At 35.2% G+C, this 13,647-nt stretch overlaps 1 protein-coding gene across 50 annotated transcripts in view; it reads right to left on the bottom strand.

The window, feature by feature from the left end:
• ANK2 (ankyrin 2) overlaps window positions 1–13,647 on the bottom strand; it is a 589,059-nt gene that overhangs the window by 120,824 nt on the left and 454,588 nt on the right. For 48 of the 50 annotated variants that reach the window (XM_078366661.1, XM_078366656.1, XM_078366650.1 and 45 more), the window contains 4 exons: window positions 12,307–12,504; window positions 9,789–9,887; window positions 9,526–9,624; window positions 3,086–3,184 (listed from right to left, as the gene is read on the bottom strand). In XM_078366661.1, the coding sequence (XP_078222787.1) occupies window positions 3,086–3,184; window positions 9,526–9,624; window positions 9,789–9,887; window positions 12,307–12,504 (495 nt within the window). The remainder of the gene's footprint in view (window positions 1–3,085; window positions 3,185–9,525; window positions 9,625–9,788; window positions 9,888–12,306; window positions 12,505–13,647) is intronic. The other 2 variants (XM_078366628.1, XM_078366624.1) reach the window with 1 other exon arrangement.

Genomic DNA, 13,647 nt, shown 5'->3' on the forward strand with positions numbered 1-13,647 from the left:
TATTCAACATAGTATTGGAAGTTCTGGTGAGGGCAACCAGGCAAGAGAAAGAAAATAAAGAGAAGGAAGGAAGGAAGGAAGGAAGGAAGGAAGGAAGGAAGGAAGGAAGGAAGGAAGGAAGGAAGGGAGGGAGGGAGGGAGGGAGGGAGGGAGGGAGGGAGGGAGGGAGGGAGGGAGGGAACAAAGGAAGGAGGGAAGGAAGGAGGGAGGGAGGGAAGGAAGGAAGGAAAAGGAAAGAAGGAAAAAGAAGGGGAAAGAAGGAAAAAGAAGAAAAGAAGGAAAAAAGGAAGAAAGGAAGAAATAAAGTGTATTTGAATAGGAAGAGAGAAAGTCAAATTGTCTCTGTCTGCAGATAACATGATTGTATATTTAGAAAACCTCATCATTTCAGCCCAAAATATCTGTAAGCTGATAAGCAACTTCAGCAAAATCTCAGGATACAAAATCAATGTGCAAAAACCACAAGCATTCCTATACCAATAATAGAGAGCCAAATCATGAGTGAACTACCATTAACAATTGCTACAAAGAGAACAAAATACCTACGAATACAACTTATAAAGGATGTGAAAGACCTCTTCAAGGAGCACTGCAAACCACTGCTCAGTGAAATATGAGACAACACAAAAAAATGGAAAAACATTCCATACTCATGGATAGGAAGAATTAATGTCGTGAAAATGGCCATACTGCCCCAAGTAATTTATAGAGTTGATGTTATCACCATCAAACTACCATTGACTCTCTTCACAAAATTAGAAAAAAACTACTTTAAATTTTATAAGGACCCAAGAAAGAGCCATATAGCCAAGACAATCCTAAGCAAAAAGAACAAAGCTAGAGGCATCACACTACCTCACTTCAAACTACACTACAAGGCTACAGTAACCAAAACAGCATGGTACTGTAGCCACGGTACCAAAACAGATATATAGACCAATGGAACAGAAAAGAGGCCTCAGAAATAATGCCGCACATCTACAACCATCTGGTCTTTGAAAACCCTGACAAAAACAAGCAATGGTGAGAATAAATACTATTTAATAAATGGTATTGGGAAAACTGGCTAGCCATATGCAGAAAACTGAAACTGAACCCCTCCCTTATGCCTTATATGAAAATTAACTCAAGATGGATTAAAGACTTAAATGTACGACCTAAAACCATAAAAACCCTAGAGGTGAACCTAGGCAATACCATTCAAAACATAGGTATGGGCAAAGACTTCATTACTAAAACACCAAAAGCAATGGCAACAAAAGCCAAAATTGATAAACGGATCTAATTAAACTGAAGAGCTTCTGCACAGCAGAAGAAACTATATCAGAGTGAATAAGCAACCTACAGAATGGGAGAAAATTTTTGCAATCTATCCATCTGACAAAGGGCTAATATCCAGAATCTGTAAGGAACTTAAACAAATTTACAAGAAAAAAACAAATAACTCCTTCAAAAAGTGAGTGAAGGATATGAACAGACACTCCTCAAAAGAAGACATTTATGTGGCCAACAAATATGAAAAAAAGCTCATCATCACTTGCCATTAGAGAAACGCAAATCAAAACCACAATGACATACTATCTTATGGCATTTAGAATGTCAATCATTAAAAAGTCAAGAAACAACAGATGCTGAAGAGGATATGAAGAAAAAGAAATGCTTCCATATGTTTACTGCAGCACTGTTCACAATAGCAAAGACTTGGAACCAACACAAATGCCCATCAATGATGGACTGGATAAAGAAAATGTGGCACATATACCCCATGGAATACCCTGCAGCCATAAAAAGGGATGAGTTCATATCCTTTGCAGGGACATGGATGAAACTGGATACCATCATTCTCAGCAAACAAACCAGGAACAGAAAACCAAACACCACATGTTCTAGATCATAAGTGGGAATTGATCAATGAGAACACATGGACACAGAGAAGGGATTGTCACACACTGAGGCCTATCAAGGGGTGGGGGGCAGGTAGAAGAGGTAGCATTAGGAGCAATACCTAATGTAGATGACGGGTTGATGTGTGCAGCAAACCACCATGGCAGTTGGATACCTATGTAACAAACCTGCACATTCTGCACATATATCCCAGAACTTAAAGTATAATAAATAAAAAAAAAAAAGACTTGGAAGTGAAGTGACTTGCCTGAAATCACTTACAATTTATATGACCATAGCCAGATGCTTTCATTCCAATATAGCACTGTATTTAAAATGGAGCTATAATGATACAACTCAGACGGAAATGAGTTCTAACTTAGGTATCAAATATTGAAGAAGAAACTATTTAACATGAGAATCTCAATGATGCCGTAAAAAAGTTAACCAAACAACATGGAAAAGGAAATAGAAGACAAAGTATATTGATAGTGTATTCAGTGTATTCTGGTATATTCAGTATAAAGAGGGGTGAGAAAATAAGTTGGGAAGTAAAATTTTAGAAAAAGAAAAAGAAGGAAAAAGCAACTCTTGAGGGAATTAGAAGCTATTAAAAACAGGACAAGTCTGATCAAGCAATCTTCAGTGCCCAAATTCTATTCTGGAATAGTGGAAATACAGAATGTCTAAATATGTAAAATCAGAGCAAGAAAAGTAAATATCATAAAAGGAGGGAAGTCAGCCAGATGAAGGAAAAACATTAAAACTTTGAGAATAACTTGCTTTAATGTAACTAGTAAGGGATGACTGTGGACATGTGATTGCTTTAGGTGGTAAGAAATAAATTTTAATATGTATAGCATCTAAATACTATAGGTTAAATTTAAAATTCATTAAAATAAAGAGATATGAGAAAGCACTTCCTGAGATTTAAAAAAAGTATTAAAATATTAGTCAATGCCATATTTGTTAGAGGGTAAGTTGTACATTTTTTCAAATGTTAATGTTTCTGAAACTGGGGTACATTTTTCATTGTGTGTATTTGCTGTTTCTTTTTTTCCTGGAAAATTGCTATTGAATTGATCCTTTCACTTACAGTCCATGGTATTTCCAAATCAAAGAACTGAAGGGGAAACCCCCTCTCTTAAGGATGAGGGTCACAATCTGCAATAGAAGAGAACCTCAGAATACCAGCACCTACCCTGGCTCTGGCATCAACAAGGGCACCATTTCTCAGGAGGCATCGGACCACTTCCACCTGCCCAGCTCGGGCTGCCATGTGTAGTGCCGTCTCACCACGCTGCCAGGGAACAATGATCGTTAAATCACAAATTAACCCACTGCTCTGGGTGGTAAAGAATAAAGTTGTCCCTTTTTGTGACGTTCAGCACTATATCCAATGATTTAAGAAACCCATGACAAGGCATAATTATTTAGTCAGGAAAATATAGCTTTGTATTTTCTCTTTGATTTTTGTTTTGTTTTGTTTTGTTTCCTGAGACGGAGTTTCACTATTGTTGCCCAGGCTGAAGTGCAATGGCACCATCTCGGTTCCCTGCAACCTCCTCCGCCTGGGTTCAAGTGATTGTCCTGCCTCAGCCTCCCAAGTAGCTGGGACTACAGGCACACGCCACCACACCTAGCTAATTTTTGTATTTTTCTTTTCCATTTTTATAAAGATAAAACAAATGTTCATTTTATTTTTTTTTAAGTCCATGACAAACTAGTAAATTTCCCCAAACATCCAGAATACTCTGAGGGTTAACTTCACAATCAGCCAAATATCCCTTTAAGTTGATTTTGGTGATAAAGTTATCTTTACCCTACAAACCTAAAATTTGCCATTGTCTCACCTAACTATGTGATCACAACTTGAATCTATTTCAGTGAGAAACTCTAGTTGCTGAAGATCAACACATTGCAACAAATTAACACCACTTGTACCATAAATAAATCATTTCTTTTCAAGATTCAAAATTTATTTCTGAAATAAACTATTACTTTATATATGAGTTTTCTTTGTGTTATGAGACTAGACAAAAACTGTTCAGACAAAAAATTTGATTTGCCCAGGAGGTCCCTTATTTAAGATTAATGAGCATATTTAATTATGGACAGTTATTGGAGAGAGCCACTGGAAGATGAATAAAGTGACTGTCAGCAGTGTTACCTGTTGAGGTAGGCCACTCATCATTCCTCAAGTATCTTTGTTCTACACCAAAATATGACACACTTATCAGGAAAGGGTAGCTTTAGGTGCAGCATGAAGAATGAGGGTTAGATTAAGAGAATTTTCTCATCAAGAAGCCGGTTATTACTCTACTGTCTCTAAGAGAGGTTTTTAAAAATCAGCATATTTTAAAACTATATGTAGTTCTAAAGAAGGCAGGGTTTCATTCACTCAAGTATTTTATGGTTATAACAGAATAAGATATTGGAATAAAAATTACTACAGATTGATTTACCACAACTGTTTAGAAAATAAGGCTGATTTCAACCAAGTAAAGTAAACCATTCCAAATAAACTAAATTGATTTTAAAGTTTGTTGTGGTGATTGAATATTTCTGACAAACTCCAGTGAATAATTTATTCTGATTACTTGTACAACAAACCCTTAAATCTAGAAACTTTGAGCTGAACTTTAATTTGGCATATAGATAACAGTTAATTTTTTTTCAGTATTTTAGAGACCCATTTCTTTTGAAGTTATGAGAAATTCATGTCAAATGATTGATTGTGAAAGCACTAAATTAAATACTCTAATAATTATTCTCTTCTTTGTTGATGACTCATTTATCCTCTAAGGAGCTTATTTTCTGATGACTGATTCAGACTTTTGTAAAGTAAATATATCTGGAGTATGTTGTTTTATAAAATGACATATTACTGGAATGCTTATATTTATCTTCAGACTTTAGATGTATGGCAAGATTTTTTCTCCATGGACAACCATGATTTCTAACTTGTGTTCTATGTCATTTAAAACCTGGCTCTAAATAGATGAGGCTAAGGTCTTCTAACTACAGTTGTCCCTCTGTATTGGCGAGGGATTGGTTCCAGGCTCTTCGTTTCCCCCACCAATACCAAAATACATGGATGGTCAAGTCCTTTATATAAAAGGTGTAGTATTTGCGTGTAATCTATGTACACAATCCTGTATAAGTCAGCTCTACATTACTTATAAAACCTAACATAATATTAATGCTATTTAGTTGTCATACTGTATTTTTAAAAAACTTGTGTTACTTTTTAATTGTATTTTTTTATTTTTATTTTTTCAAATATTTTTGAAAATATTTGATTTTTTCAAATATTTTTGAAAATATTTGATTTTTTCAAATACAGATACAGAAGCTGCTGATACAGAGGGCCAATGGTATTCAAACAAAACAAAATAAGACAAGGCATCGTGGCTCAAGCCTGTAATCCCAGCACTTTGGGAGGCCAAGGCAGGAGTATTGCTTGACGCCAAGAGATCAAGACCAGTCTGGAAGACATAGCAAGATATCTTCTCTAAAAAAATGTAATAATAAATTTGCCAGGCATAGTGGTGCATGCCTGTAGTCCTAGCTACATGGGAGGCTGAGGCAGGAGGATAGCCTGAGCCTAGGAGGTTGAGGCTGCAGTGAGCCATGATCTTGTCCACTGCACTCCAGCTTGGGAGACAGAGCAAGATCCTGTCTCAGAAAACAAAGACAAAATCCCTCAAATCTTTATTTCTAGGTCTGATAAAAGGCTAGCAGTTTTATTAATTCTGGTAGAAATGAAGATAAAAATAAATTTCCTTACAGGAAATTAAGTCAAAGAGGTCCCAGGAATTCCTATTCAATGACAAATATTCATATTTATTATTTAGTTAGTTAGAGGCAAAGTCTTGCTCTGTCCCCCAGGCTGGAGTGCAGTGGAACAATCTTGGCTCACTGCAAATTCTGCCTCCTGGGTTCAAATGATTATTCTGCCTCAGCCTTCCAAGCAGCTGGGATTACAGGCATCCTCTACCATACCCACCCATCAGGTTTATTTTTTAAGCCAAGTTTTATCAATAAGAGGCTTTCAAAATCATATTTATTTTTTAAGCCAAGCTTTATCAATAAGAGGTTTTCAAAATCATGTTTATTTTTTAAGCCAAGCTTTATCAATAAGAGGCTTTCAAAATCTGAAAGGTTTATAGTACTGGTCAATATTTCTAAAACCCTTATTTTGTACTTATTTTTATGGGTTTTATATACTTGAAATTGATTAGTTAGATATAGAATCTGATCTAAAAGACTATGGCTTATATTCAAACAAAGATTATGTATAAACATACATATGGTCTCTCCACTTTATAATAATGGTCTTGTTTAATTCTTATCTAATGCCTCTGGCATAATGGATTTTTACTGTAAACTGCCCTGTGTTTTTTGTATAAATATTACCATTGTTTCCATTGTTTAATATAAGAATAAATGAGAAAATGAAGGCCAGGATATATATTTTTAATAAATAACTTCCATGTTTTGATTGTCAGGCACCCTATTTTTTAATAGCCTTGTCTTCCTTATCTGAAATTTAAGGATTGGGGGAATTTTTAGGCATAATTTAATGTGTGGACTTTACCATTAGTTCATTGATTTGTCATAGGAAGGAACATAAAACTTTGTAAGACCTTGAATTCTATTCCCGATAGTTGTTAAAATGCTTGGTTTTCTATTCCTGTGGTTGTAGGTAAATACTTTGGATTATGGATGTGTCGTAACTGGCAGTTCGGCATTCTAGGTTTCAAAGTGTATCAATCTTTGAAAATCAATTTCAAAGTATATTAATCTTTTTTTTTTAACTGAAAATCTCCTTCTGGAAAAGGAGATTTTCAGTTAAAAAAAAAAAAGTCTGTAGATTATTGAGTTACTGGTAAACCTCAAAACTAGAGTGAATTTTCAGACAAAAACAAAACTAGCAAGAGAATGGCTACGCTCATGTCCAAAGCAGGTACTAAATTTCATGCCACTCTTCTCAGTTGTTAAAACTGACTCTGCTGACAGGCTACATTGACTTCCACTTTGGGCTCATCAAGCTGAAAAGCATCAAAGCACAACAAACAGCATTGCATTAAAAAATGCAACATGATTTCAGGCAACACACAAAGGCTCCAAGGGTGGGGTATTTTAGGGTCAGGAAATGGCCAACTCTGACACAGCAAGCAGGCAGTCAGTGTTCATACAGTTTCTTAATCAACTTGCAAAGAATTTTGGATCCAGTAGCTATATCCCCATATTCTGAGAAAACACAACTTCACAGGTATCCCATTCTTAGAGAAAGTTAAATTCCTCTAAATGTAGGATTGCCAGATTTAGAAATTGAAAGTAAAAGACAGCCAGTTAAATTTTAATTTCAGACAAACAACAAATAATTATTTTACTATGTCTTAACTGTCACAAGTCATATACGAAAATTTATTGCTTATCTGAAATTTAAATTTAACTGAGAGTCCTATATTTTACCTGGCAACCCTATCAATAGAGTATCTGCTTCCTGAAGGATGTATTTTACACAAAACCAACTAGAAAACATAGAGATTATATTGGCATGTGCATCTCAAGAATATCTTTAGAGGGACCTGGATGGAAGGATAATATAATGGACAAATGAACAGGTAAAATGAAGAATTTTAAATGACCAACAGTTGAAAGCTAAAGTTCAACATAGCAATTGTCAAATTTGAGAGTCTTCAACAAGTTGAAAAACATGTCAAAATTGTTGTTTCAATTAATATTTTATTTTTATTTGAAAATATATATGTACCCTATATAGCTTTTTTTAAATAGAAGGGAATATATTACAATTCCATAACCATCAGAAGATTTGGATTTGGTCAGTAAAGAAGCAAAGTAAGAGTGGCCACAAATCCCACAATCATTTTATATGGATTATTTTTTGAAAATTTTGTAAAAATCTCCCCTGGAAGCTATTAATTTAGGGGATTGCAATCAAGCAATCCACAGAATATTCTTGTACATGTTATCCTTATAATGTAATAACATATTGTAACATAGTGTCACTATTGCTCCAGTGAGCTATAGGCATTGGAATGCAAATAAGAAAAGATGGAGAAAAAGAAGGAAAAGGCAGGCAAGAACACAGAGGTTTTTGGTTAGTTGTTTGTTTTCTTTTGATCTTGTTGTTTTTTGTTTTAGTTTTAATGTCATTGGCCTGTATGTAAGTCTGTTCAGGTCTCAATTTTTTTAAGAAAGAAGAGTGGTCATCTCAAAAAAAAAAGAGTGGGGGGGCGGAGAGGGGATGATTACTTTTGAAGTTCCAAGAAGTAACTAGAAATTAAACTTACATTAGCACATTTTTTGTGTGTGAAATTAACTCTTATGCCTAATGGAGTAAATAAAGATTAGCATATAACATTATGACCTTAGAACCAATAAGCTATAATTAAGAAAACTTATAAACACAGACTTTAAATTCTTCAATTATTTTATGCTCTGATAACTGAATAATATGAAGAGAGAGTATTAAATGATTTTTAAATCAATTAAATTAATTCTCAAAATGGGTTTTCCCAGCCATCAGAAACTTCACTGTGGAAACAGTGTGTGAAATACAGAGAAATAGAAACATGAGGGGGAATACAAATAAAAAGTGAAATTGGACATTCTTTTCACAACTTAAATGAAATGAGATACCAAAAATTAGCAACAAGTGACAATCAATTGCTTTTGAAAACATAACTCATTTTAATAAGAAGCAATCACATTTATTCTGAGGGAGTTATTTCTGTTGTGAATCTCAGTACTCTACTGCCCTTCTGGAACTTCAAATACATGCCTGCACCTTGTGCAGAGTACTTTTCTTGCTCAGGAGAAAATTTGCATTTGATAATTTGTTATGTCACAATGACCAAATAAAGGGACAAAAATCCAAGAACATGAGAGAAATGTAAAGAAATTAGAAGTGAAAATTCTAATTTAGATTATGTAGAAAAATTCTGAGATATTCAGTATTTATTGACTGAATGAAAGTGGTCTGAAGACCAACATTCAGTGTAGGATATGTGGTATAACTTTCAGGTAAAAGAAGCCTCCACTATAGCAAACCAGATCAAATCAAAAGTAAAAATCAAAGTAATGTTAGGAAATGGGAAATCCGTGTCATTGAAGAAGGAAAAATTTGATACCAAGTAAAAGTCGCTGATACTGATCTATCTCTGGTTAATCTTGATTGTTTATGTTAAGATTGATTATGGTACTGATCTGATGCTTTTGTGAACATTACTGGAATACAGTACCCTCAAGCAACTAGACTGAGCCCTTAGGATTCGATTCCAACCAATTATCCATTCACTTTCAGAGGAGTTTTAAAATGTATTTTGTTTTTAAAAAAATGTATTTAAGATGCTTGTTCAATCCACCTACACCCAGAATCTTAAGCTGTCTCACTTCATAGCTTCCATTTTACTTTATAACACCTCTTACCCTATCCAGGTTCTTTGCAGTGAAGTTCTATCAATTATTTCAACAATATGTTATTACAAGGGCCTTTCTCAAAGCTTGGTTACTTTGATGACATACACGCAAACACACGTGCATACACCCACACTCTCTGTTCCTCTCGTTCTTCCTCTCTGGGGTTATTCTGACCCAAGCCATACTCACAATGTTAGTGACATCTGGAGAGGCTCCGTTCTGCAGCAGAAGGAGGACAATGTTCAAGTGGCCCATGAAGGCAGCCACATGTATTGGTGTGAGGCCAGACTGCGAAACAAAGCAACAGCAGTTTTACTCCTCTGCACCAGTGGGGCTTTGGGGCTTCTTCAGATAAATAAAACTTGAGTGAAGAGGACAGAAGATGAGAAAAAGGAAAGGGAGGAAGGAGTAAGAGAAGAAATGCTTTGTGACAAGCTAAAACATTTTTCTACCTCTGTTATAGCTTGGATTGAAGCCCCATATTTCACCAGCAGTTCCATGACTTTGATGCGGTTTTTCTTGCAGGCAATGTGCAGTGGAGTAAAACCATTCTGTGCAAAAGACAATCAAGTTAGTTGAAAACATGCAGAAACAATTCTCACACAACTCCATGCTGGCACATTGCAGGCAATAATGTTACATTGTCACATAATGTTACCGTTTCTTAGATTCCCTGTAGATGTTGGAATTTGGAAAGAAAAATGGTGATATGTTCCTATAGGCACTGAAATTTGCTTATGTGTGGTGAGCCTGTACATAATTCTGTTTGTGTGGTTACAGAGAAAACAAAAATGAAGAAAAATATATGGTCCTTCTCTTTAAAGAAAGAAAAATAGGGCTGGGCATGGTGGCTCAAGCCTGTAATCCCAGCACTTTGGGAGGTCAAGGTGGGTGGATCAAGAGGTCAAGAGATCAAGACCATCCTGGCCAACATGGTGAAACCTCGTCTCTACTAAAAATACAAAAATTAGCTGGGCATGGTGGTGTGCACCTGTAGTCCCAGCTACTCAAGAGGCAGAGGCAGGAAAGTTGCTTGAACCCGGGAGGCAGAGGTTGCAGTGAGCCGAGATTGTGCCACTGCACTCCAGCCTGGTGCCTGGCGACACAATGAGACTCTGTCTCAAAAAAAAAAAAGAAAGAAAGAAAAGTAGAGAGGCAATTATGTTTTAGAAGTTCTAAAATGTTTTAAGGTATATTGATTGTCCAGGTTATGAAATTACTTGAAGATGAACTGAAGATAAGCATATATTCTTCTGAAGAGCCATTTCCCAGAGCATAAGAATTATTCATCTACTTAAAAATCTAAGAATATATTGCCTTTGGGGAAATATTTCAACTTCGCTACTATTTTCTTTATAAAGGACTATTTCAAGACTGCAGAGATCATTATGCTGATCATTTTTACATACAGAAGCTATGTTTCTTATCATTTTTATAACATATATGCCAATCAAATAAATTTTATTGTATAAAGAAATGACTGTTACGTTCCTGAATAGTTTCCAGAAATGTATGGAGAATTTCCGGGATAACTGCAAGGAGGTGGCTCTAGGGGTAAAGAAATGTGGAGAAGTTTGTCAGGTACTTTCTAACTTGGTGAACTAAGCTAATGCCCAGAAATTGGGGCAAATGAAGAAAAATGTGTTAACTGGCTGCGTGCTTACTTGTTGTGTATTATATATTTTTTTTCATTTCAAGATTGTTCTTTTGTTATGTCTGTTCTGCCAGCTAACAGTTTTGCATGTCCCAACACAGATCAATCATCAATCAACATTTTTACAAACTAGCAGTTCTCAGGAAAGCATATGGTCTAACTTAAGCTGATGACTTCTTATTTTTCACAATAGAGTGACAAACATAATTAATTGGTTAAGTCATTTCCCCTGTTTATGAGCTATACAGCATGCCAGATATAAATAGCCACATGCACATGCAGCACTTAAAATATTTGCGATTAACAGACTGTGATATTTTATAAGCTTGTTGACCACTATCCAATTGAAAATTAATGTTTTTGACTCCCTAGAGAAAAGAAATATTTTCACATAATTGTACATAACCCAGAAAATACATTCACTTCCCATATAATTATCAATAAATTGATTTCAATGGAAAAAAAAATTCATAGAAATCATATTTAGTATTTGATGATTCCTATAATGGTCTCTCAGCTTAAATACTGACTGTCTGAAGACCAATTTTAACTGACACAAACCATGTAAACACATAGAAAAAAGATTTACTTTTAGTTTGAGAATTAGGAAACAAGAGGCGTAAATTAGTACATGTCTAATACTTCCAATGATTATTGTTAGAAAATAAGTGAAGCAAGGAAGATTTATTCACTATTAGAACCGGGAAGACATAAAGCTGCTCTAGGGACAGCCTCTTGGAATTTCCTCTTGGGCAATTCCTGAGATGGTATATATAAAACGCTTCCTGAAGCAGTAACACACTAGGCATAACTTTTCTATTAGCCAGTGGCTGAGAAATCAAGCCAACAAGAAAAATTTTCAAGTGAACTCTTGATAGGCTTACATTTTATACTCTTACATAGTCAAATGTATTCACCATTATTTTTTCCAAAAAGTGATTAATAAATTCAACTTTTCACACTCATGTTTTAACTTTAGAGGTATCTAGAATTTATTTTGTAATTTCTTATTTTTCAACTTCTATTTTCCATTTAAAACTGCTTATCACTCCTAAGGTTTCATATCTATCTGTCTGGAACTCACTTGTTTCAGAAATGTTACACTGGTGTTCTCTTAAATACATCTTTGCTCACCAGCATATGCTAGCAAACTATGAAGGTGTGAAGTAGACAGGCTGATTGTGAAGGGTGACAAATTTAGCAGGATTAACTATATATCTGTAACCATGCATTGCTGGTGTATGCATGTTGGTCAATGAATTTGGGTTTGCTTGTCTCAATCTGTATTCAGTTAATGTGGGCTGGACCAAGTTTACCAGGGCTCTGGCGTTTGGATTGGCTCTCTTGTCCAAAAGGAGTTTGGTTACACGGTAGTGGCCACAGTGTGCAGCAACGTGGAGGGCTGTCAGGTAGTCTAGGGTGACATCATCAACAGGTGCCTTGTGTTGCAACAGGTGCTTCACACATTCCACGTGGTCTCCCTGGGCAGCCATGTGTAGTGGAGACAACCCATTCTGCACATAAAAACAAAACAAAATAACATCAATTTTTTTTTCATTATTTTCAAATTCCAAAATACAGCAAAGTTGATTGATGATCTCTAACACAGTTAGTGGCAGGGGAAAAAATAATTTCCATTTGAAATGAGAATATACAGCAGACTATATTTGGAAGAAAAGGACACTAAGAGAACATTTAATTTCATAATTATGCTACCATAGACAAAAAGGCAAATTAGTATGTCTGTCATGAATGGTATGTGTGGTAATTTAGCTTGATTTTACAGTTATTAGGACAATATTAAATACAGAAAAGTAGATAACAGCTGATGCTTAAGTTATTTGTATCCAACTTCATGCACAGAAGTCTACATTCATTTAATCTCTCTGCCTGCATTTCTTATAAATACAGAGGGAAATGGGTGAGTAAGGAAACTGATCATCATGTAGATCCATGTTGCTGTGAAATTTTACAATTCCTTTTTCCTATAGTATAAGGATACTTGAATTGGACTTCAAGAAAACAGGTAGGTAAGAGCTAGAAGAGTGTGAGGCGAATGTGGGCCATGTGCCGATGGCCTCACAACTTTTAAATTTGAGGATAATCTATTCTCATTCTATTCAAATTTTCCATCATTGATATGGACCAAAACAGTGTTAGCCTTAATTCTAAAATGAAGTCAACAGCAGGAACACACGATAGTAGGGCGATGCACTGTTCATCAGACTAGGTAAGACTGCCATTTTTAAAAAGCTAAACAAACTTTCAGGAAACAATATGTAAACTCAGGAAAAAACTAAATTAAAAAAAAGTGCCTATTAAAGAGATGGGATTTCTTAATAACCAACACAAATATGGCCACTAGAAAAAGGATTGTTGGCCAAGTATCCAGTTTGGCAGTCATTACATTCAACAAAGCAGAAATTGCATCGGATAAGATACCAGAAAAGGCCTCCAGAATGATATTCTTAACAAGAAAGGTGATTTTAACAGTAAGGGGTCACAAAAACAAATACGTGAATTCTTAATTTGGTAGATGATGAGTGGTAGAGTATATGTGACTCACAAATTATATATTTTGAAATAATCTTCATTCATAACTATTGCTTTCATATTTAGAAGTTAATTAAATAAGTTTGAAAATGAGGAACAGACTG

This window comes from Callithrix jacchus, chromosome 3, assembly GCF_049354715.1.
Source record: "Callithrix jacchus isolate 240 chromosome 3, calJac240_pri, whole genome shotgun sequence".
NCBI lineage: Eukaryota > Metazoa > Chordata > Mammalia > Primates > Cebidae > Callithrix > Callithrix jacchus.